Raw genomic sequence first — 25615 nt, forward strand, 5'->3', positions numbered from 1 at the left:
TAACATAGTACTTAAAACCTTCTATAGACAGACATGGAGCAGGGCCCCATACATCACTGTGTACAATATCAAAAGGTTGGACAGATTTGGATGTGACTGAATCAAAAGGTAGCTTACTAATTTTGCCCTGAATACAACTTGAACACAGCACAGGTATGGAATCAGAAATACTAGATACATTGGATTTCTTAAGCATGAGTGACACAACTTTGTTGGAAGGGTGGCCTAAACTATGGTGCCATAGACTAGAGGTAACTGGTTTGCCAATATAAGCAGCAGCAGAGAAGGCTTTTGGTGTATGAGAAGCAGAGGATGTGAAGGGAATAGGATACAATCCATCATTGCAGAGACCTTTGAACAATATTCTCCCTGTGGCTTTGTCCTGAATCCAAAAACACCAAGCATCAAATATCAGCCAGCAGTTATTGTCAAGACAGATTTTATGCACAGAGAGTAAATTCTGAGAGATTCGGGGCACATATAAAACTGAATTTAACTTGAGATTATGAAATGGAGTCTGCAATATTGAAGATCCCTTATGAGAGACGTGCAAACCTTCACCACTAGCAGTTTGAATCATCTCAGTGGAAGGAAAAGGGGTTGCCAATGACAAGTTCTTCAAATCTGCAGTCATGTGGTTTGTCGCACCCGAATCCGTAAGCCAAACTTGCTGAGAAAAATTGGAATCCATCGGAGGAGCAGATGCATTGACATGCATAGCAGTCATTGATCCAGAAGGAGAGTTAGTATTGGCATTCCTGAAATGACAAAATTGAGCACTGTGGTTCTTTCGACCACATATTTGACACCCTTCAGCTATTGCACAGTCAGTATTCCGAAATCGACATGTATCAGCAAGATGACCATACTTGCCACATATCTGACAACAATGTCAGAAGCACCTTGATTTGGTGAATTACCAAGAATCCCACGAGCCGAATTTGGATAAAAAGGCTTGGTGTTCCCAAATTTGGAACCATACTGGAACTTCCCTTTCCCTTTAGCCTTGTTGTAGAATGGTTTATACTGGGAACCATATTGATTACCATAGGAGCCTTCAGCACTTTGATTAATAGAAGAAGAATTTTGCCCAAATTTCCCATTGAACCGTGCCTGAGAACTACTATTTTCAGCAGTCATTGCAATAAGAAAAGGAGTGGCAGAAACACTCTCAATCATTGCTTCTTCAGCAAGCAATTGAGATCTCAAATCTTTAATAGAAATAACATGTTCCCGTCCTCGAATGATGGATCGAATGGTATTATACTCCGATGATAAGCCATTAAGCGTAAGAATGACTATATCATCATCATCAAATTTAACCCCAGCTGCAGAAAGATAGTCCCTAGCCTCCTTGATTCTTTGCAAATACAAAGAAATAGAATCATTACCCTTTTTGACATTCTGCAATTCTGACTTCATTTGAAAGATACTGGTTCTTGTCACCGTCGAGAATTGTTCCTTGAGTCTTGTCCAGATATCCTGAGCACTAATGCTACCGATCACACAAGAAATAGCAGATGGCGAAAGAGTCGCAGTGATCAACTGCATTAAGGCACGATCATGCAACTTCCAAATCTTGTAGTCATCAGATTCTGTGTGAGACAGAGTTCCTTGAGAATCTTCCTCAGACCCACTAGAGGTAGGCCTTGTAAATCGAATAGGACATGGGGTAGATCCATCCACAAAACCCAAAATACCATGCCCTTCGAGAAGAAGCTGCATCTGAAAATGCCAAACCAAGTAGTTTGTCTCATCAAGCTTTACTGTCACAGACGTAGAAACAGTAGAGATGAGAGAAGTAATTGGCGACTGGAGAATCTGTAATTGGGAAGCAGTAACCATTGGTGCAAGAAATTAGAAAACTTGTTCAAGAACTATGAGTGAGAACTTGTATCGAACACTTGGTGTGCACAAAAGACCAACGCCAAGAACAGTGAAATGTAGAAGATGACGAGCCCCAGAAAATCAAACAGAGCACACAAAGATCAGAAATGATGAGCGGAAGCAGTCCAAGATCAAAGAACTTCAACCGAACGATTAGCTACTTCGGCGAAGATACCATGTAAACTACACTGTAATAGCAGAAGAATATGCAGTACGAGAGAAAGAGAGAAAGAGAAAGAGAGAGAGAGATATTTAGAAAGAGAGAGATAGAGATTTAGAGAGAGAAGTTGATACTTTCATTTGTAATGTTTTTCCTTTACATCAATCTTACAATATCAAGACTATATACTATATGAAACTGCTAACTAACTCTAACAACCTCTCTAACAACCTTTCTAATCTTTTGACAAGTGTCTTCATATTCTACCATTGGATTACTATCCTTAACAACAGCCTCAATCGAGTCAAACCCAACGACTCCCGTCGTCCCGGCGCTTTTTGTCATCGGAGACTCACTGTGGCACCAACAACTTCCTCGGAACCTTCGCCCGTGCCGACCACCTCCCCTACGGGCGAGACTTCGATACCCACCAACCCGCCGGGAGGTTCTGCAATGGCAGAATCCCTGTCGATTATCATGGTAATGTTGCTTCTTTAACCATTTTCTTGCTTAAATTCTAGTTTTTTTCATCTATTTTTTTTCTTTCTAAATTCTTGATTCATTTCATTGTATTTTTCTTCTAAGAAATGCAGAGGCTGCGAGGAGTTTTTTGTTGTACTTTAGCCTGTTATCTCACCAACTTATAAACTCACAGTTGAACAATTTAAAATACAAGAAATAAAGACACCAAGAGAATTACGAGGTTCGGCAAAAATCTGCCTACGTCCCCGGAGAGATATTGCTCTTCACTATGAGAATAACTAGTACAAAATATACATGAGTTAAATTGACATAACCCAAACCCCAATCTCTTTTACACTCACAGAATTTTTCCAAGAGCCTCACTCTCCCCAAGAGTTTCTCACTCTCACTCTATTTTCTTTTCCCTCTGTGTTTTCCGGATGCACTCCTACTTTTTTTTCACACTCGGAAAGCATTCCTTTTATATCCAATGCAAGCAATTCCTTGCATTTAAATAAAAGCCATCATTTTCATCCCCCAGCTATTACGGCTTCCATGATGATTATGTCTCCAAAGTAAAAAGCAAACCTTGCTTTTCCTTTATCATTCCACACGCCACCTTCACGTGAAGAATGCAAATGAAAACATAAAGTAGACCTTTTTCATGCATAGAAAGCATACATATTTACGTGCAAACAAACACAAAGACAACACTTTGCTACAGCCATTTCCTTGTAGCACATAAAGCTAAACTATCAAAATTGTTGCCAACTCAAACTATGAGCCAATCACAACAATCTCCACCTTGGCGAATACACCATGCAAAAATCCTTGCACCCATCACCAAAGCTCATTGGCCTTACGTATCAGCATACACACCCTGAATCAACCTCGTTGGTCCTGTTCCGATTCAGTCACTGCCAATGCATGTGCAGCTGCTGCAAGCTAAAAAACACCATTTAGCTTCAGACAGGATCTCGACACATCCTCGTCTCCTCCTGTAGGATTTTCCCCTATTTATTGTCTGCAACTTGGAAACTCGTCAGTGCACCCGTTTTCAGCAATAACCCATCGAGCCAGACAAAATTCCCCACACTTCTCTTCCTTCAGGACCATCTCATCACCTGTGAATCCCATAGCTCCACCTGCTGCAAATCCCTTGCAACACTCGAGACTAAACATCACCAAGAGAAGTGTTGCTTCGAGTACCTAGAGGGCATACTCGAAGTCTTCTGCCACAAAATTGCTACTACTCGGACCAAGATCATCCTTTCTTTTTCTCAAAGGACAATTTATCTTTTTATGCCCGAATTCTTTACAGGCGTAGCATTGTAGACCCTTACCTCCAGAGCTTGATTTGGACCTACTGTCTCTCTCAAAGCCTCCTTTCATTTTTCTTCCACCATTCCCACCTTGAACAGCTAATGCAGTCTCGTACCCATCATCAACAATGGTCTTCTTCTTTTGAGTATCATAAGACACCAAAGAAGCCTGCACCTGCTCCAAACTTACTGTATCTTTTCCATGCAGTAAAGTTGTCACAAGATTCTCATACGAATCTGGGAATGAGGTAAGAAGTAAGAGGGCTTTATCTTCTTCCTCAACCTTGACATTAACTTTCCTCAATTGATCCAAGTATCCGTTGAACACATTCATGTGGTCCATGAGATTCCCACCTTCATCCATCTTCAGCTTGTACAGCTTCCGCTTCAGATGTAACTTGTTGGTCAAACTCTTAGCAATATAGAGTTTTTCCAACTTCTCCCAAAGTGCAGGCACATAATCTTCATCCATAACATTATTGATAATGTTATCAGTTATACAGTGTCGAATCGTGCTAACACAACGCGCCTCCAGCTCCTCCCACTGGTCATCTGTCATTTCTTGAGACTTCCCATCTTTTCCCTTCAAAGCTCTAGCCAAGCCTTGTTGAGTCAAGACATCCTTTACTCTCATCTGCCAAAGAGTAAAACTGCCTTTCCCATTAAACTTCTCAACTGAAAATGACATGTTTGTAGTCATCATGGTGAATAACAAATCTGGACCTTCGATGAACCAAAGCTTCCAACAAAACTCTGATACCAATTGTTGTACTTTAGCCTGTTATCTCACCAACTTATAAACTCACATTTGAACAATTTAAAATACAAGAAATAAAGACACCAAGAGAATTACGAGGTTCGGCAAAAACCTGCCTACGTCCCCGGAGAGATATTGCTCTTCACTATGAGAATAACTAGTACAAAATATACATGAGTTAAATTGACATAACCCAAACCCCAATCTCTTTTACACTCACAGAATTTTTCCAAGAGCCTCACTCTCCCCAAGAGTTTCTCACTCTCACTCTATTTTCTTTTCCCTCTGTGTTTTCCGGATGCACTCCTACTTTTTTTTCACACTCGGAAAGCATTCCTTTTATATCCAATGCAAGCAATTCCTTGCATTTAAATAAAAGCCATCATTTTCATCCCCCAGCTATTACGGCTTCCATGATGATTATGTCTCCAAAGTAAAAAGCAAACCTTGCTTTTCCTTTATCATTCCACACGCCACCTTCACGTGAAGAATGCAAATGAAAACATAAAGTAGACATTTTTCATGCATAGAAAGCATACATATTTACGTGCAAACAAACACAAAGACAACACTTTGCTACAGCCATTTCCTTGTAGCACATAAAGCTAAACTATCAAAATTGTTGCCAACTCAAACTATGAGCCAATCACAACAATCTCCACCTTGGCGAATACACCATGCAAAAATCCTTGCACCCATCACCAAAGCTCATTGGCCTTACGTATCAGCATACACACCCTGAATCAACCTCGTTGGTCCTGTTCCGATTCAGTCACTGCCAATGCATGTGCAGCTGCTGCAAGCTAAAAAACACCATTTAGCTTCAGACAGGATCTCGACACATCCTCGTCTCCTCCTGTAGGATTTTCCACTCTTTATTGTCTGCAACTTGGAAGCTCGTCAGTGCACCCGTTTTCAGCAACAACCCATCGAGCCAGACAAAATTCCCCACACTTCTCTTCCTTCAGGACCATCTCATCACCTGTGAATCCCATAGCTCCACCTGCTGCAAATCCCTTGCAACACTCGAGACTAAACATCACCAAGAGAAGTGTTGCTTCGAGTACCTAGAGGGCATACTCGAAGTCTTCTGCCACAAAATTGCTACTACTCGGACCAAGATCATCCTTTCTTTTTCTCAAAGGACAATTTATCTTTTTATGCCCGAATTCTTTACAGGCGTAGCATTGTAGACCCTTACCTCCGGAGCTTGATTTGGACCTACTGTCTCTCTCAAAGCCTCATTTCATTTTTCTTCCACCATTCCCACCTTGAACAGCTAATGCAGTGTCGTACCCATCATCAACAATGGTCTTCTTCTTTTGAGTATCATAAGACACCAAAGAAGCCTGCACCTGCTCCAAACTTACTGTATCTTTTCCATGCAGTAAAGTTGTCACAAGATTCTCATACGAATCTGGGAATGAGGTAAGAAGTAAGAGGGCTTTATCTTCTTCCTCAACCTTGACATCAACTTTCCTCAATTGATCCAAGTATCCGTTGAACACATTCATGTGGTCCATGAGATTCCCACCTTCATCCATCTTCAGCTTGTACAGCTTCCGCTTCAGATGTAACTTGTTGGTCAAACTCTTAGCAATATAGAGTTTTTCCAACTTCTCCCAAAGTGCAGGCACATAATCTTCATCCATAACATTATTGATAATGTTATCAGCTATACAGTGTCGAATCGTGCTAACACAACGCGCCTCCAGCTCCTCCCACTGGTCATCTGTCATTTCTTGAGGCTTCCCATCTTTTCCCTTCAAAGCTCTAGCCAAGCCTTGTTGAGTCAAGACATCCTTTACTCTCATCTGCCAAAGAGTAAAACTGCCTTTCCCATTAAACTTCTCAACTGAAAATGACATGTTTGTAGTCATCATGGTGAATAACAAATCTGGACCTTCGATGAACCAAAGCTTCCAACAAAGCTCTGATACCAATTGTTGTACTTTAGCCTGTTATCTCACCAACTTATAAACTCACAGTTGAACAATTTAAAATACAAGAAATAAAGACACCAAGAGAATTACGAGGTTCGGCAAAAACCTGCCTACGTCCCCGGAGAGATATTGCTCTTCACTATGAGAATAACTAGTATAAAATATACATGAGTTAAATTGACATAACCCAAACCCCAATCTCTTTTACACTCACAGAATTTTTCCAAGAGCCTCACTCTCCCCAAGAGTTTCTCACTCTCACTCTATTTTCTTTTCCCTCTGTGTTTTCCGGATGCACTCCTACTTTTTTTTCACACTCGGAAAGCATTCCTTTTATATCCAATGCAAGCAATTCCTTGCATTTAAATAAAAGCCATCATTTTCATCCCCCAGCTATTACGGCTTCCATGATGATTATGTCTCCAAAGTAAAAAGCAAACCTTGCTTTTCCTTTATCATTCCACACGCCACCTTCACGTGAAGAATGCAAATGAAAACATAAAGTAGACCTTTTTCATGCATAGAAAGCATACATATTTACGTGCAAACAAACACAAAGACAACACTTTGCTACAGCCATTTCCTTGTAGCACATAAAGCTAAACTATCAAAATTGTTGCCAACTCAAACTATGAGCCAATCACAACATTTTTGATTTTCTTGGAACCCCAAATGGAAGACATCTAAAAATTTAGGGAATTTAACGAAAAACTCTGATATTGTTCACTTTAACAAAAAATCATATTTTTACACTAAAAAGTTAATCCTAATACTATTCACTTTACCCTTTATTTTGTAATTATTGTTAAAACTCAAAGTTTTCAAGCTATTTTCATTGGTTTTCCTAAAAATTTAAGGATTTTTGTCCACCAATTTTCATTTCGTGAAGGAATTTTCTGATGAAATTTTCTATCAAGATTTTCTCTCATAAGTGTTTTTCTCTCTGGATTTCTCTTTCTATCAGCACTCCGTCTCGGGCTTCTTTCGTACCAAGTTATCTTGGACAGAACGGAAGAGTGGAAGAGATGATTCAAGGATTGAATTTTGCGTCTGCCGATGCAGGAATTATATTCACCAGCGGCTCAGAATTGGTAGTGCAGCATACTTCATTTCCCCCCAATCATGCGTTTATATGTTTAATATAATCTCTTCATTTAATATGTTTAATGTAGCATTTAAGGCTTCTTAATTCGAGTGTTGATGTAGTTTTTTCCCGCAGGGTCAACATGTTTCCTTCAGTCAGCAAGTTCAGCAGTTCACAGACACCTATCAGCAGTTTATAATAAGTTTGGGGGAGCAAGCTACATTTGATCTCGTCTCAAATTCTGTACTTGCCCTGGGGTTTCAATCAGTTTTTAGCATCCACATTGAGGCAGGAAATTAATGTGATCTTTCTAATCACGCTCAATTAGTTTCCCAATTCAGAGTTTTACCGATTACTCAGAGATTTCTGTGTATTTTGATGGTGCAGAACTTGTACAACATAAATGTGATGAAGGTGGTAGTAATGGGGCTCGCACCGATAGGCTGTGCTCCTCACTATTTATCTCAGTACGGAGTGAAGGATGGACAATGTATTGAGGAGATAAACAACATGGTAATGGAGTTCAACTTTGTGATGAGGTATATGATCGAGGAGCTCCGTGAAGAGCTTCCCGCTACCAACAGCATCTTCTGCGATGTGTTTGAAGGTTCCATGGATATCATAAAGAACTTTGTGTGTTACGGTGAGAGGTTTTCTAAACTTGTTAATTCCTATCAGTTACCGAAAAAATTCTTAGCAGGGAGTCTGCATACTAATGATGTGTGAATTTTATGATCTTGTTCAGGTTTCAATGAAACTACTGATGCTTGCTGTGGGTTGGGGGAGCACAAGGGTTTTGTTATGTGTTTATCACCGGATATGGCATGCAATGATGCTTCTAATCATGTCTGGTGGGATCAGTTCCATCCAACTGATGCGGTCAATGCCATCCTAGCTCATAATGTGTGGAATGGCCTGCACACGAAAATGTGCTATCCAATCAACTTGAGGGATATGGTAGTATCGAGCTCCTATTGATTCGATGGAGAAGCTGCAGCAATGGCCGTACTCTCTATAAAACAAAGATCAAACAGAGAAGCTCCTCGAAATTTTTGGTACTATACTTTCTGCATCAACTGCTTACAACATTAAATCGTACAATTCAGTATACAAGTGACATTACTAAAAGTGCATTGTATATGTTTTTCCTTTTGGTAATGCAATGGGATCCGATTTAGAGGTAGATGTTATTGTCGTCTTCATTGTCTGTTTTCATCACGAAACTAGGAAATGATGTTGTTGATGCACAAAACCAGATGGTCTTGGTACAACGTAAATCCGACCGTGAATCTGCACAAACGCTCAAGAACACGAAGAACACAAAGAACACAAGGATTTTATCGTGGTTCACCCCAATGTTTGGGCTACGTCCACACTGATTGTATTTGTGAGGGTATTGGCCTCTGTTGGGTTCACTGAGTCCCCTTTGTGAGGGGGGGAGGGAGTCCCCTTTTATAGAATAAGGGGCTCCTCCTTTTACATAATCATATGAGCTGGGTAATGAGGCCCAATGTATCAAAGTCTGAGGCCCATTATGTGTGGTACCAACAGTAGTCCCCCAAGTCTTTAGTCAAGAGAGTCTTTTGGCTGGAGAATTCAAATCCAATTCATGTACGGGCCGAATTGGCTAGATGTCTTGAACCAATACTCAACCTAAGGTAATGCTCAACATAAAGCAATACTCGGCTAAAGGTATCACACGTTACGAGACTGCTCGGCTGGAGGCGATGCTTGTTGCGAGGCTGCTCGGCTAGAGGCTATGCTCGCGGCGAGGCAGCTCGGCTCGTGGTATTCCTTATTGCAAGTATCTACTTTATGTCAACATGCACTCAGTATGAGCTGATTCTCGACATGACTCGGGTCTGCTTGTCGGGTTCACATATTGGGTCTATGTGTCGGATCCGCGGATCGGGTCCGCAAGTCGGGTCTTTGAATCGGGGCCATACGTAGGGGCATCGAGTTGGGACTATCTGTAGGGTCATCGAGTTGGGTCCAGGCACATAGGTATCCCAATAAGTGAATGTCCGAGCAAGTGGATGTCCGGTCAGACAAGAGATCACCACAAGCACGTGGCTCATCAGTCTATAAGTTGGTAGACCTCGTTAATCAGCAACAATGTTGATCAGTGGACCTAGTTGCTCAATAATTCCTGACAATAAATGACAATATAATCATGAGCGTATAATGAATAAATATAATAAATACGTAAAAGAAATATGGTAACAACAATTATTTAATATGTATATTTCTTATAAGTGTAAAACCTTGCCATGCGTGTTATAGCATAGTTTTAGGTTATAAAAGTGGATTAGTTCTTTTGGATTTGAGTTGATAATTTCAACATAATTTAAAATGCATGGGTGTGGGAACCCACATCCACTTTCAACATCTATTGTAAACCCACCATCAGTTAGTGGAAAACATTCAAAAATAAAATAAAGATATCATCATTGTTCCACCATCACACAATAACCAGTACCATTTGATAAATATTAAATAATAAAAACAATTGAATTAGGTGAAGACTTATCTCTTTTTCACGTGTGGATCTGGTGGATCTGACCGACAAGGGCTCTTCCTTTATCTTTTCTTTTTCAAAATTATCATGAGTGTGGAAAAAAAACAGATGGGTATGGAAATGATGTTGTTGGAGACTTTCTTCCCCACTGAGTCAAAAGATAAACAGCATGCAAGGCCTGGCTCTTTCAGCCATTTTCTTCCCCTAGAGCTTGCTACCCCCAATCCGGTTGCATCCGCATTGTTCCATCTGCCTGGAAAACCATGGTCAGAGTGTCGGAGGGCGAAACGGGAACAGAAATGGGCTGCTCCCGCTGCTCGCTGCTGAAGAGCACTCATGTCACGGTGCTGATGGCTGACTGTTCCCGTTGGATGGTCTGTGTCTGGAGCAACCAATGCTCTGGGCATATATGGTTTAAGAAGTTTGGTTTCCAAGTCACTCCTGACTCTCCTCTAAAAAATGACAGGAGCATATGGAGCTTGTGTGGTCAGTGCTTCATTCTCCGTCACAGCACTCGCAGCCATAATTGATACGGTTTTCTGCGATCTTCTCTGACCTTCTTGCTCTCTCTCTCTCTTTAGACGAGGGGTGGACGAGAGAGAAACGGTGGTGCTCGATCTTGGTGACGGTGTTGTTTCAGGTGAGCACAGTGAGCTTCAGAGCCAGGCCAGCGAGCGTGATGAAGTTCTTCATCTTGGGCACGCACACCGGCTGCCGGCAGATTTCCAAAGCGATGAGAATCACGGTACGACGGGTTTTGCAGAGAGGGACGGCGTCGATGGTCTCCTGCACAGTCCGGAAATCGCCGGAGCCATCCTGCGCAGCCTTGAGAACGAGAGCTGCCATTTCTCACGATCTGGGAACTCTCCGAAGTGGGAATTTGTTAAAGCTTGTGTCTTTGCATGCAGTGAGTTTTATCTTCGTTTCTGCAGAAGGGTTTGAACTGGGTTATTGAGATTCTCAAGTGACTCAACAACAACGGTCAAGTCTGAGGTTTGAGTGGTTTTGATGGCGGCAGTGTGCTTGGCCTTCTTGTCATTGTCGGAGTCGGACGAAGACGAGGAGTGGTGGCTGTAGATTTTGTCCATCAGCGACGCGGCAGTTGGTTCTGGCTCCGCCATGGGTTCTCAGAGCGAAGAGAGAGAGAGAGAGGACAGAGAAAAAAAAGAGAGAGAGGCGGATGATGTGATTGGTCCGTGAGTTTTGGTTTTCTGCAGATTCACGGTGGAGGTTGTGAGGGTCTCACGGTGGTGAGATGAAAAATTGAGAGAGAACCGACACAGCTTTTCGTATCGGTTCCCACAGACGGCGCCAAATGTTGATGCACAAAACCAGATGGTCTTGGTACAACGTAAATCCGACCGTGAATCTGCACAAACGCTCAAGAACACGAAGAACACAAAGAACACAAGGATTTTATCGTGGTTCACCCCAATGTTTGGGCTACGTCCACACTGATTGTATTTGTGAGGGTATTGGCCTCTGTTGGGTTCACTGAGTCCCCTTTGTGAGGGGGGGAGGGAGTCCCCTTTTATAGAATAAGGGGCTCCTCCTTTTACATAATCATATGAGCTGGGTAATGAGGCCCAATGTATCAAAGTCTGAGGCCCATTATGTGTGGTACCAACAGATGTCGTGATGTCCCTGCATTGAATGAAAAATTCTATCAGCTTCGACATAGCGTTTTGATGGTTGTAAGGTTTTACTTGAATTGTAATGAAACAGAAAATTAGATATTGGCAAAGGTGGAAATACTTGAGGTATGGAATTGTCATGTTCTTCAATAAGGACGGATTGCCATTCACGAGCTCATTCCACTCTTCGAGATCAATCTTTCCGTCTCCCTTTAAGTCTGCTTCCTCAAATGTCTATAGAGTTTCAAACCAAAAGATGAACTTATTCGATAACTGATTACATGCAGCCTTTTAAATCTTGCATGTCTTACCTTATCAATTATCGCTTCAACAATGTCATCAGACAGGATCAAGTCCGACTCTTTCAAAAGCGCGAGAACCATTTCTTTCACCTTTCATAACGTACCTCAAACGATTAGTACTTTATCTGTATATATCTACTAATTCAATTAAATGCTTGGAAGTAAGATTTGATATGTCTTCTCAAGGTGTTTGCTTTCATCATTTCATTAAACTTAATCATTTTGTTTACCTCTTCGCGTTCGATGAAGCCTGTCTGCCATATATCATATAGCTGATATGCAACTGCCAAATCATATGCCAACTTTTTTATGCAATCTTTCATACTCATTGCCACATGCATTCAAATGAAAGAAAGAAAGAACAAAATCTGCAGGGTTTCTTACATGCAGCCTTCTCTGCTTGGGGTGCTTCCGGGTGGAACACGCTCAGACATCGAACAAACTCTTCGAATCCTATCACCCCATCACGTTTCGTGTCAAACATATGGAAGACCTATTAGGTTAAGCAATGCAAATATGAGTTGTCCCGAAAACAAACAGAGTGTTTTCACTGGCAGTAAAAGATCAGCATTCCGAATTTAGAAAAACTGAGGCCACGAAGCTCACCCTATCTGCAAACAGACTTTGTGTTTTGCTGTTCCTGAACAATCCGAGCTGAAACTCTTCCTGGACACGACGCGTAAAATGATACTGAATCACCGGATGAAAATCTTACAACGAGTAAATTAACTTATAGAAGAGATGAAGCTTATTACTTTGCTTATAAGGCCATCATCAACTATAGAACTGCTCAACTTCCTGAACAACTCGTACAAAGATTTAACCTCATTTACCTTAACTGCAAAAAACAAAGAATGTAAATGTACACAGTAAATTCCAATTAACAAGTCAGTTTAATTAAATGAAGAAGCTTAATTACAGCAGGTTTGAGAAGCAAGAACTGCTGCTAAGTTTTCACATTCAAGTCTCTGCTTCATGCAAACACAGCCCATTCTAAACGCTTTACGTGATCGAAAAACTGTCTTCTGTTGGAAGAGATTAGTACAGAATGATCTTAAATGTTTTGAAAAAAATCTAGAGTCGAGAGAGCCTGTGCAAACGCGGACTCTGCACGTTTCTCTGACGGTTCATGAGCTTGCAACGTGAGAGCTTGTTGGGGAGGGTTTTGTAGTTGTACAATACAATGTGCCTTAGAAACGGGTAGGTCACATTATATAACCCTATAAGCGTCACACTTTGCCAGCAAGGAAGCATGTTTACCCTCACTCTTTGTTTCTATTGATTTATGGGATGGAAAACTATATGGAGTTAGTGCCAGAAACATGTTTCGAATTACTCAAGTGACAAATCTTGTTAACTTTTTTTTTTTTTTTTTTTATAGAGGTGGCACGTTACAACTCATGTATAAGTTCACATATGAAGTTTTCTCAAAACACTAGCAGAACTTACCGTTTGTGCTTATGCTTCAAAGACTGAATTCAAATCTCATAAACGACAGTTACTGGATGACCGACGAAAGTCAAATATTTTGTATGGCTTATGTTGAAACAAGTGTTTGGCGAATGGTATGATGACGACAATATATGGGCAGATGCTAATGTGACAATTAACGAATAATTCTGTAACAGTTACATACGTTATTGGCGTGGATTTATGGAATATTATATGAAAAAAGAAGGGTAAATATAGTGTGAGGGCTTAAATATCTGAGCTCACCAATTAAATTCTAACTTGTAACTTGTAAACATTTACACATGCATTGATTGAAGACCAACAAAGAAATTCCCTAGCAATGGTCATTGTTTTCGGATTTGGAATTTTGGAATCTGGTTCTTCTCTTTAACAAGTTCTCTTGGAAAAACAATCCTTGTACAATAAATCTTAGGCTGATTTTAAGAGACGTGGACGTAAACGTCGACAATTAGTTTCTGCTGATTGATGTGAGTTTCTCGATAATTAATCATATCAAATTAGGTATCCAGTTCGAGTGTTTTCCTAAAAACATAAAATGATTGATTGATAATATCTTAGCGAAATTTGGAATCTGTTGCAAAGGCAGAGGTGTACCAAATTCGGCTATTTTGGACAATGTTTTCACCTGACAATTCCTGGCACCCTACAAGAACAATGGGTTAACGAAGACAGATCAATTCCCTTTTGTTCTTGGGTACAATTCAATTCCATTTAAAGAATGGTTAGACCAAATGGCCAGGTGGAAAATCCTCACTCCGTCTCTAATCAAGCCTCGGCCAAGGAAGAATGTTTATTTGGCCGAAGAAGAAGTTAGGCCACCTATTTGTTCGGCTGAGACAAAAAATTTGGTTGGCTTAGAAGAACATCTTCGAAGTTTAACTCAAAAGATGATTTGTCAGAGCAATGTTTCAATGACGAACAGGGCTGAAACACGACCTCCGATGCAAACACCATGTCAATCAATATGGTTATTGGAGATAAAGCTAATGTGGAACAATTCCATTCAGCTGAACTGTTTGGGTTAAAAGCCAAATAATAGCTCAATGCGTTTGGCGTTCGAGAATAAAAAGTATTTGACTAAGTCAAGAATATTTGAAGATGATTCTTTATTCAGCCTGAAGCGAGATTGGATTGAAAACGTTGCCATAAAAAGGTCTCGACTGGTGAAAAAGTATCGTTGGCCTCCTCCTCATCATAACCTTTATTTTCATTTGCTCAAAAAATAATAACTTTTATTTCCTTTACCATTTGACCGCACAAACTGATACTCAAGAAAATAAGGGAGGCAAAACAGCATGCTCACTAGTTAAAAAAAGAAAAGAAATTAACTTTAACGAAAAGTTCTCGGTATTGTTCACTTTAAAGAAAACCATATTTTTACACTAAAAAGTCAATCATGATACTATTCACTTTACCCTTTATTTTGTCCTTATCGTTATAACTAAAAGTTTTCAAGTATTTTTTTATTAGTTTTCCTTAAAAATAAAAAAAGATGCGGTCGAATAAAAGAAAAGGGTTTTTTGTTTGGAGATGCTGTCGTCAAGAAGAGATAGTTGACTGCTAATAAGTGCTAACCCATGAGGTTTTACATGAAGCATGCCTACTTTTGGGCTTCGAAATGTGACTGAGCCTGTGTGTTAAATTTTTGGGCCCCAACACACACTAGTCATCGAGCCTCTCACGCCTCTTTGAACTAAATTAAATTTTCTATTGTAGGAACATAACTCCTAGTTTATTTCTTTGACCACACCAATTGGTGATATGTGACCATAATAACAAAGTTAGTGCAACATGGAGGGTGGAGCTAGGTAGAGGGCATGATGCAAGTCGTGAGAGAGTTTTTGTGTATGAAATCTGTTGGCGAACATGACACAGATCGAACGTCAATATTTAAGGAGAGGTTTACCAATGTACTCGAAACACAAGTTGATATGTGATGTGTTATAATACAAGTGAAAAAATGCTTATATTATGACACATAGTGTACTGATTTGTGTTCGTTCTGAGTACATGAAAAAATCTCTCATACCCTTGCATTCCACTCTCCTTAATTTTGCCTCCTCTCAAAAGAAAGACTTTTACGGGACAGTTGGGCCGTTGAATCATGTGGGCCTAAGAGGTTAATGATGGAGATATTTTGAGACCAGAAAATGATATCGTAGCATTTGATTGGGCTTACAGACTTCAATTTCTTTTGGGCCTTATCATCTCGTTGGGTGGTAAGCGGTAACAAACGCTTCCAAGCATCCGAGTTGCGAACTCCCTGGCGTCGATCATGCCCCCATCGCTCTCTCCTCCCAAAAATACACAGACATGGCGGTCTCTCTCGTTCACCGGTAACCTCTCCGCTCTCGTCGCTTCCATTTCCTCCTTTCCAATTTTGACCTCTGCGATTCTAGTTATGTTCATCGTCAAACAGCTGATCTCCAAATTATACAAAGTCGGATTTTTATTTCTTGTAATTTTTCGTAATTATTTGTTTAATTAGGTTTTAGTTAAGTTGCGAGCTCTTTGGTTGTACAATGGAGGTGGATTTAGTTGCAAGTGGCATACAAGAGGAAGAAGCTTTTGGAGTTGATGAGAATGATCACAATGTAAGCTTCAAGTTCAAATTTTTAATTTTTTTATTGAGCTGTTGCAAGTAGTTTTCATGCAATTGAAACTTTATTCATTTTTTTAAGATTTTAGGCTCCTTTTCTGGAAATTGGACGAAATTATCATTTTTGGAATTTCAATTACTGAATTTTCATTGAGACAGTTGGAGCTAGTGTTAATCGTGACCTGCTTGTTCGTGGGTTTAGATACGCAAGTTAAGTGTAGCTGCTTGGTTTCGTATCTGTAAGAGATTAACTTTTTTATTTTACTGTCATAATGTGCAGGACAATCCTAATTTCGAGGGTGAAACATGTGGGATATGCATGAATGCTATTATCGACAGGGGTGTTCTTGATTGCTGCCAGCACTGGTATGTGTTTTAGACTGTGGCTTTGTCTCTGTGGGTGAGAGAGAGAGAGAGAGAGAGAGAGAGAGATTAGAATTTTGTTTTATGACATGGGTTCATCTTGTGGTTTTCCAGGTTCTGTTTCGCTTGCATTGACAATTGGGCTACCATTACAAACCTCTGCCCGCTTTGCCAGAATGAATTCCAAATGATCACGTGTCTTCCAGTGAGTGGTGCAAATAAAAAGTTTTCTTCTTTTTTCTTTGTTCTCATCCTCGTTGTATTGTTTTAAGTATTATTTCCGTTATGAACTTATGCGTGATATGGATAATAGAATTATATTAATGTACAACTTTTTCAAAGCACAGTTGTTTTGATTTCTAAACTGTCTGTTTTCGATAGTGTTCTTTTTGTTGCAATGGAATTTTCTTTTTTTTTTGAAGTTTTCTTGAATTAGTGAGTTGATGCTGTTTCAAAGTGGTGCTAAAGCATATGAATTTGATTCAATGTGAAGGTATATGATACGATTGGGAGCAACAAAGTGGACGAGGACTCAACTTATAGGTACTTTGGTAATTAAGGATAATACGTATTTTGGTAATTAAGGATAATGTGTTTAAGTATACTGGTGAGGATTTGTTCACATTTTTATGTGGCTTTGTCTCTTACACATGGTTTTCTTTGGCTTACTACTCATATGTAGCGTTCATATGAAATTTGAATTCAAGGATTGTGTTATAGAATTTGCAACCAAGACATTTGTTTTGTGAACAAGCTTCAACAGAGACTAATTTTTCAATATTCATCTGTGCAGTGATGATGACTGGAGTATTGAAGGGAAGAATAACACACTCTCATTTCCATCGTACTACATTGATGAAAATGTAATTATCCTTGCATGTATTCTTTTTAAACTATTCTTGCAATCCTCATAATTTCTTTCAAAGGTTTTTTTGTTAAACTTAGTGACCACTCACACCATTGTTTCCAAGAAGATTGTACGTATTACACTTGTGGTTTTTTGTTCTAAATTTGTTTTCCTTAAACGATTCTACATGTGAATCCCATGAGTCAGGACCCATGAGTTATGAATTTTAGTTCGTTCCCCGGGTTTCTTACGTGCCATGCATCAATATCTTTTGAAGACCCAGTGCTTTGGTCTTACAACTGAGATGTGGTGTTGTGCTTATAAGCATCATTAGGGAAATATGTAGCCGTTCCCATTACATCAAGATGCATCCGAGAGGAATTGAATTAGTACTTTATACAGGATATATGCTTTCTTATACAGGAGTGTTATGTGATCCATGAAAAATAATCAAATAACAAAAGCAAAAAAGACGAGTTTGGAGGTTAATGTGGCTCTAAACTAAAGTAATGGTTAAAACTAAGGCTAATGCTAGGTGTTGAAAAAGACTTTTCAAGTCATTCTCATTTAGATCCGATTCAGAAACCCCCGTTGTTTCCTTTTCTTCCCAAGGCTGTATGTCTTTATTTTGTCTTCACGTTTACCTTTCAACATTTGATCAGATGATATCACATTCTTTTGTTACTTTATCATTTTCTAGGCAGTTTCCTGCTTGGATGGAGATGGCTGCAAAATTCGAAGTGGATCAGTGGCTATTGAGGGAGATTCCAATCTCGATACATCAATTGCCTGTGATTCATGTGACTTATGGTAAAGAATCAAGCAATGTGATACATTAACTCTTTCCAAACTGATAAATGATTTTGTAAAAATATTGTTTTCTAATTGCTTTTTGACTTGACTTGAGACAGGTACCATGCTTTCTGTGTGGGATTTGATCCGGAGGGCACATCTGAGAGTACATGGTTATGCCCCAGGTAAGTTACATGGTGATCATTCCTTTGTTCATGGGTGTTGCACTGTTGCTCCTTTGCCAAGTCTAGTCCGTGGCTTTTCCTTATAGCTTCAGTTTCATTAAATTATCAATAACAACTTGTCATGCATGTGCCAAGCGTTGGTGATAATTAAAATCAATGTTAATGGAGATAATTAGGTTGTGGGTCCTTTCTATGGGAGTTTTGTTTTTGTTGTGGAGATCCCTATCTTGAGTTGTCAACCAATTAGATTAAACATTCAAATCAGGTAATGATACCATCTCATTTGTGACTCCGGGACAAAGAGAACCATTTATGTTTACAATTGCTGCCAAGTAACAATCCCTCTAGGCTTGGACTGATTAGTGAGCTTTGGTTATCTTTATTTTTGTACTCAAGATTTAGGCATAATGGATTACAAATTTCTCTTTTTTCCTAAAATTCCTAGGTCTCCTCTTTTCATCTATCTTGTCATACTGATTTTTTTTTATTATGGTTTTTTTTTTTTTTTTCATTCTGTAGATGTGTAGCTGATGAAATGACAAAAAAATCAGATGCAGATTCAGTACAGAGGTCTAACAGACAGTATGGTCCAGAAAATGCTAATGGTAAACCTGTAGCTGAGGATAATCTTTCTAGAAAGGTATCTGTATCTGTTGCTGATAGTGGTGAGACGGCTATTGTGGTCTCAATGGTTGGAGAAAATCATTGGTTTGGAGGACCAAGTGAGAGTGTTTTGCCAACTGGTGAAGTTGGAAAGGACCCGGAAACTAAAGAATTGGTATTGTCTTCTGACAATATCCACAAATTGAGAAAACCTTCCCCAGAAAAAACTATTAACCAACCAGTTATTGTAGCTCAGCAACTAAAACTGTCCCTTTCCAGCGATACCTCTGGTTTACCTTCAAATTCTTTAGCACAAAAGCCTAGTAGTTTTGATGGCATCATGAATCCTTCCGGAAAGTCCTTTGATGAATCACAGAGTGATAACAAACAGTCTGACAGTGACTCCAATATGGGTCTTCATCTTGGGTTGTCTGTGGGCACGTTTTTGTCTGGTAATTTACATATTTTTCCTTTTTTGAGCCACCTCTATTTCATGTTAGGATAGTATATAACTGAAGTTTTCATATGCTTATTGTTGAAATGTTTCTTGTTTATGGGTCTTCATACGTTTTTGTCTGGTGGTTTACAACGGTAACTCATGTACCATTTATTTATTGTTGAAATGTTTCTAGCTGACACTCTCGTACCAAAAGAAGTGATTGAGGATGTGAAGCAGCATGATCCTTGGGAAGGATATTCACCAATAGGTATATTGAGGCATTATTTACTGTGTTTAATTTTTCTTGGAAGCGGAACCAAACAAATTTAAAAAATTAAATTGTTTATTCACCAGTCACTCATGCGCTTTGCTTAATTATGGAAATGTTTTCAGCTGATGAGATTGTACCGGATACTAGTTTGGATTCCCCTGGATCGACTGCTGGTGGAAAGAGAAAGCGAATTGATTGCAGGTCACTTGTCATTCTTATATGGTTTTCAGCAATTAGTGCTAGCTATGTAACCTCAGGTTTTGTTACTGCTATCCTCATTCATATTATGCCACCATCAGTTGTGTAATTGTCGGCATAGTATTCCTAAATTATGTTGGATGTATTTTTTTTCTACTACCCTCAACTCTGCATGTCACCAGTGTTTCTTACATTATGTTGGATGTTTTGTGCTTCCATTATCCATAGTAGTCCTTGATTCATTCAGCTGGCATGTTTCTCGTGTATTAGATTTTGGGTTCATAGGGCTTATCTCTTTTTCTTGTCTTTTGGTTTCCAGTAAGGTGGTAACTATATTTCTAAGTCCATTGTATTATGGTAGTTTGTAGATTAAACCAAACCAGCATGTTTTTGTTGCAATTATTGTCTTATAACTTATTCACATTAAAAATACGTGCATGCAACACAAATTTTCAATTTCTGCTTCCTCTTTATAGATTTCCTCAAAAGCTCTCTTTTATTTCCCTTTGATGCAATACAAGCTCATCACCAAAATATCAAAAAGCATTAAGAAAATGTTGGCAGAAGTCAATTCAACTGGTTGAACAAAAATGCAGGTTAATTTAAGTGGTTTCACTATCCTCACACTTGTATCTTAGCCTTCTTCTATTTTTATTGTCATTTTCTTGAAAAAATTGTATTTCAAATGTCGATTTGCTTGCTTCACATGCTTCGTAGCAAGTAGAACAAGGGTTCTGACTTTATTTTACCTTGACTTTTTGAAATAATAGTGATGACGTCCATATTGATTATGGTGGAGATACTGACCCTGAGATTGAGACCAAAGTTTCTGTTAAGAAACTCAGAAAGGATGAGAAAACACAACCCACAGCTTCCAATGACCAAGCCAAAGAATCTGTTCCAGATGACTCTCAAAACTGTTCTATACTGACTGTAGCTCCTAAAGATAGTACGTTATCATCTCCTCCTGTTGAGGGGAACACCACTTCCGATATAATGAGCATTGTTCGAACTACGAAGCGTAAATCTTCTAAGGGGCTTGCAAGCTCTAATCCTGCAGATAAATTATCACAAGAACAAGAAACTATGCCTGGTTTGAGAGTTAAAAAGATCATGAGGAGAGCCGCTGAGGACAAGGACTCGTCCGTGACAGTTCAGACACTGAGAAAAGAAATAAGAGAAGCTGTTGGTAAAATTTCTTCAAAAGGTATTGGCGAAAACCTTTTCAATCCAAAGCTTCTTCATGCCTTTAGGACTGCTGTAGCAGGACCTCAAACTGAACCTGTTAAGAAGGTACCAGATTTGGCACTGAAGGCAAGGAAGACAATGTTGCAGAAGGGAAAAGTACGTGAGAATCTAACAAAGAAGATTTATGGGACATCAAATGGAAGAAGAAAACATGCATGGGACCGGGACTGGCAAATTGAATTTTGGAAGCACCGCTGCATAGGAACTACAGAGCCTGAAAAGATTGAGACTTTGAAGTCCGTCCTTAACCTTCTGAAAGAGAGGTCAGAGCGTGCAGATACAGAGCAGGAGTCCGATAAGCAGTCCACAAATCCAATTCTTTCCAGGTTGTATTTAGCAGATGTATCTGTACTCCCAAGAAAAGATGATATTAAGCCTCTCTTAGCTCTTAAAACTGCTGGTAATTCAGAGCAGAATGGTAAACAGCTTACCTTGAAGGACAATTGTTCCAAGTCATCTCTTAATGATTCTACATCAAATTCCACAGAAACGAATAAGGTTTCATCAAAAGGCAGGGTTCCTTCATTGGAGAAATATGGGAATAAGAATAATGTTCCGAGCTCAGAGAATGGTGCTGCACCTAACAAAGTACATCAAGACAAACGCTTGGAAGGGTCCTTGGTTTCTTCATCTGGTGCTTCCAAATCCAAAACCACGAGTGAAGTGGTTGATAAAACTGGAGATGTAAAAACTGACAAAAGAAAATGGGCTCTAGAGATTCTTGCCAGGAAAAGTGGTGCAGGCACGAAGACGACAAATGAAAAACAGGAAGACAACACACTCAAAGCAAATTACCCTTTGCTAGTATGTAACAGCTTTACTTTTATAACCATTCCTTTATGCTGTTTGGCTCTGCAGATTATATAATATAATTTTGTGATTGCTTTGAGCAGGCTCAATTGCCGATAGACATGAGACCAGTTTTGGCATCCAGTCGTCATAATAAGATCCCCTTATCAGTAAGGCAGGTAAAAATTTCTGTGTATGCTTCTATTAACCAAGATTGGTGCGTGTTAGATATTGATATAATTAAATCTCTTGTTAGGTTACTCTTTTAAGTTCTATTTTGTAATAAAAGGTTGGGAACACGAAAAGGGTGTTCTGCCTTCTGTTGGTCTTTGAATGGAAATATTACAAAGGGGGAAATCATTTTGCCTTTCTTATGAGGAAATGGTAGAAATGAACCTCGCCACCTAATTTTGAATAATCTTGCATGACGAATGATTCATTAAACAAACATATGCTAGGCATACAACTGCTTCCACCGCCATCTCAATCAAACCACCACGAAGTCATTACCATCGTTTCAACTGTTTACTACCACCACTCCGATGAGAGCATTAACATGAGTTTCTTAGGATATGTTGGTACGAATTAAAAAAAAATCTTTTTAGCCCCATTTATTTGTTTAATTTCATGAAACTGGAGGCTAATTGGTGGTTTGGACTTGTTAATCATCTGCCTTGCAGACACAGCTGTATCGTCTGACTGAGCACTTCTTGAAGAAAGCAAATCTGCCGGTGATCCGTAGAACTGCGGATACGGAGTTAGCTGTTGCAGATGCAATTAATATAGAAAAGGGGGTTGCTGATAGGTCAAGCAGCAAGCTAGTGTATACGAATCTATGTTCCCAAGAGATATTGCGTCATTCAGAAAATAGGAAATCTAGTGCGGGTGCAGCCCCAATACATAGTTCATCCCCATCTTCATTCCCCCCTGATAGAGCAGAACAAGCTGCCAATGAACTTTCAACTGATCCTGTAATTGAAGCAGCACTGAGAAATGCTGGTCTTCTGTCCGATTCTCCTCCAAATAGTCCACATCCCGATATGGAAGTTCCTGCTGAAGAAGATGGCCCCGCATCAGATATCAGAGAGGAAGGGCCTCATAATATCTTTGAAATAGATTTTCAGCCTGATCTGGACATATATGGTGATTTTGAGTATAATTTGGAAGATGAAGACTACATTGGTGCCGCTGCTGCAAAAGTAACTAATCCACAACCAGACGAAGGGGCACCGAAATTGAAATTGGTGTTCTCTACACTTCAGCCTGAAAGATCTAATCATAATCTAGATCTTGAGAAGCCTGAGACAACGGTTGCAGTGCGAAAAGATTCTTCCAGCATGCTCGAGAATCATACTTGTTCAGGTTTGAAAAACTCCATCACGGAGGGTGGCACTGATGAGACTAGCGTTCCCTTGGAATCCTTATTCGGCAAAGAAGGTGAAGAGCTCACTGTTGCAGAATGTGAAGAATTATATGGACCTGATAAAGAACCGCTGATAAAAAAATTTCCAGAAGCATCAGAAAAGCTATCTGGATTGATTGACGAAGCTTTGGTTAAAGATAAAGGTTCTGAAGAGAATGAAGATTGTGTGCCAAAGCCAAACCAAGCAGTAAAAACAAATGAATTGGGTAAGGGGAACAATGCGCAAAATATGCTTGTTGCCAGTGTTGTTTGCAACTCCTCTGCTGGAGAAGATTCAGTGAACCATCCACAGCCAGGTGGAAATGTTGAAACTAAGGAGAAGAAATCGAGTACGGAGTGCAACAATCAGTCTAATAGCAACAGTACCGTGTCTAAGAAGGTTTTTCCCAGCCATTTTTCCCTAAAACTTATACTTACCTTTAGATTGCTCCTTTGGTTCTGTAAATCCGCATGAAAGGATTTTTCTGTTCATGAACTTAACGTAATTGAATTAGGAGAGTTTCTTCTCCAATACTTCATCTTGGCTGACTTGTTTCCAATCCTTCACAGGTGGAAGCCTACATTAAGGAGCACATCAGACCACTATGCAAGAGTGGCGTTATTACGGCTGAACAGTATAAGTGGGCTGTGGCGAAAACAACTGATAAGGTTATGAAATACCATTCTAAATCCAAGAATGCAAATTTCCTGATCAAGGAAGGTGAGAAGGTGAAGAAACTCGCCGAGCAGTATGTTGAGACAGCCCGACAGAAGGAAGAAGCCGATCCTCTGTAACGAAAGTCATTTTCAGCTGCTCTCAAATTATTCACTTATTCAGAACCTCCACTGATCTGTAAATAGTTTCGAGAGACCTTATATGAGCACCCCGAACCCCAAACATTGTATAAGTTGATGAAGGAACCTGTGTCCGGGCGCTTATGATATGTTCAGGTGAGTTTTCCTGCGTGAGCTTTTGGATCATATACAAGAATTGCATCAGTTATTAAATGACACTTGAAGCAAATAAGAATCATGTCGTTAAACATGGTATTACGGCCCTCTCCACTTGTGTTCTCAGTTCGACTTGCTTGGTTGGGGGTTTATTATCATTGTTGGTTCATTGTGTGACTCAATCTAGATTCTCAACCCGTTAAATAAAATATCGTTGTATAAAAGAATAAAAGATAATTTAGCCAAAAATCAATAAAAACTTTAGTATTTAAATATACATCGATGACATCTTTTTGGTTTGGACTTAATCAATGATATATTTTTATTAATTAGGCCTAGATCAATGATAAATGTCACATGGGTTTTAAGTGATTATAAATACTTAGAATTTGACTTTTCTATCCGTATTTCGTTATCTCTATTTATGTTTTAACACACGTTATGTCCAACCAACACTTAACTATCTCCTATTCACTATCTCTTCTCTCTCTCTTTCTCTCTCTCTCTCTCTCTCTCTCTCTCTCACTCTCTCTCTCACAGTTTTTGAATTCATAGAACATGAAACAAACACTTCAACGCAGTGTCGGAATTACATAAACTTTCCGATATCAAAGTACAATCACAAAACATGAAACAGACAATGCAACACAGTGTTTGAATCCACATAAACTATTTGAATATCAATGCACAATCACAAAATATGAAACATACACTGTAACGCAGTGTCTGAATCTACATAACAGGAAACAGACATTGCAACGCAGTGTTGGAATCCCATAAACTTTTGAATATCAAGGTACAATCGTAGAACAAGAAACAAACGCTGCAACGTAGTGTCTGAATCCATGAAAACTATTTGAATATCAATGCACAAGCACAGAACATGAGACAAACACTGCAACTAAGTGTCTGAATCCACATAACAAGAAATACAGACATTGCGTTACAATTGGTGGCTGTCACGTGCTCTTTTGAATATCAATGTACAATCACAGAACAGGAAACAGGCACTGCAACACAGTGTCTGAATTCACAAAACATTTTGAATATCAATGTACAATCGTAGAACAGAAAACAAACACTGCGTTGCAATGTCTGAATCCACAAAACTTAGAATTTGAAATGGAGTACATAACCTAAGAAAAATAGCACAATAGTGGGGATTAGACTAAACAACATAACAACCATGAATAAACATAACAACCATGAATAAACATACATAAAGCCAACACATATATCCAAACAGACTAAATCTGTGATATGCCCAAACCAATTTTAACATCCAAAATTCAAAACCTAAAAAAGTGTAGTGTGCAAAATTACAGCAAATTTCTCAAAAACACAACTCAAATAACCTAAAACATAAGAATTGAAGAACAAGAAGAA

General features: G+C 39.3%; 2 protein-coding genes and 1 pseudogene across 2 annotated transcripts; 2 read left to right on the forward strand and 1 right to left on the reverse strand.

The window, feature by feature from the left end:
* The first annotated feature begins 1879 nt into the window (after nucleotides 1–1879).
* LOC126599082 (GDSL esterase/lipase At1g71691-like) lies at nucleotides 1880–8798 on the forward strand (annotated as a pseudogene).
* Nucleotides 8656–13377, reverse strand: LOC126598456 (calcineurin B-like protein 7). The gene is made up of 9 exons (XM_050264822.1): nucleotides 12989–13377; nucleotides 12825–12907; nucleotides 12676–12735; nucleotides 12454–12562; nucleotides 12300–12352; nucleotides 12079–12159; nucleotides 11889–12001; nucleotides 11763–11777; nucleotides 8656–8847 (listed from the first exon to the last, which is right to left on the reverse strand). The coding sequence occupies exons 1-9, from the start codon at nucleotides 13059–13061 to the stop codon at nucleotides 8790–8792; spliced, it is 645 nt and encodes a 214-aa protein (XP_050120779.1). The 5' UTR covers nucleotides 13062–13377; the 3' UTR covers nucleotides 8656–8789.
* Nucleotides 13378–15758: 2381 nt separating this feature from the next.
* Nucleotides 15759–24328, forward strand: LOC126598453 (uncharacterized protein At4g10930-like). Its single transcript, XM_050264816.1, has 15 exons — nucleotides 15759–15878; nucleotides 16031–16136; nucleotides 16422–16507; nucleotides 16619–16709; nucleotides 16998–17047; nucleotides 17298–17367; nucleotides 18052–18161; nucleotides 18263–18328; nucleotides 18848–19383; nucleotides 19564–19638; nucleotides 19764–19842; nucleotides 20610–21891; nucleotides 21981–22055; nucleotides 22557–23678; nucleotides 23849–24328. The coding sequence occupies exons 2-15, from the start codon at nucleotides 16065–16067 to the stop codon at nucleotides 24071–24073; spliced, it is 3939 nt and encodes a 1312-aa protein (XP_050120773.1). The 5' UTR covers nucleotides 15759–15878; nucleotides 16031–16064; the 3' UTR covers nucleotides 24074–24328.
* Nucleotides 24329–25615: the final 1287 nt, after the last annotated feature.

The sequence above is a fragment of the Malus sylvestris genome, chromosome 14, assembly GCF_916048215.2.
Source record: "Malus sylvestris chromosome 14, drMalSylv7.2, whole genome shotgun sequence".
NCBI classification, from domain to species: Eukaryota; Viridiplantae; Streptophyta; class Magnoliopsida; order Rosales; family Rosaceae; genus Malus; species Malus sylvestris.

Coding starts and splice junctions, on each gene's coding strand:
- LOC126598456 (XM_050264822.1), bottom strand. CDS start 13,061: ATGGGCTGTGTTTGCATGAAGCAGAGACTTGAATGTGAAAACTTAGCA. Junction 12,908..12,988: donor TCTTGCTTCTCAAACCTGCT/GTAATTAAGCTT, acceptor TGTTTTTTGCAG/TTAAGGTAAATGAGGTTAAA. Junction 12,563..12,675: donor AAAGTCTGTTTGCAGATAGG/GTGAGCTTCGTG, acceptor TTAACCTAATAG/GTCTTCCATATGTTTGACAC.
- LOC126598453 (XM_050264816.1), top strand. CDS start 16,065: ATGGAGGTGGATTTAGTTGCAAGTGGCATACAAGAGGAAGAAGCTTTT. Junction 17,368..18,051: donor CGTACTACATTGATGAAAAT/GTAATTATCCTT, acceptor ATCATTTTCTAG/GCAGTTTCCTGCTTGGATGG. Junction 18,162..18,262: donor TGTGATTCATGTGACTTATG/GTAAAGAATCAA, acceptor GACTTGAGACAG/GTACCATGCTTTCTGTGTGG.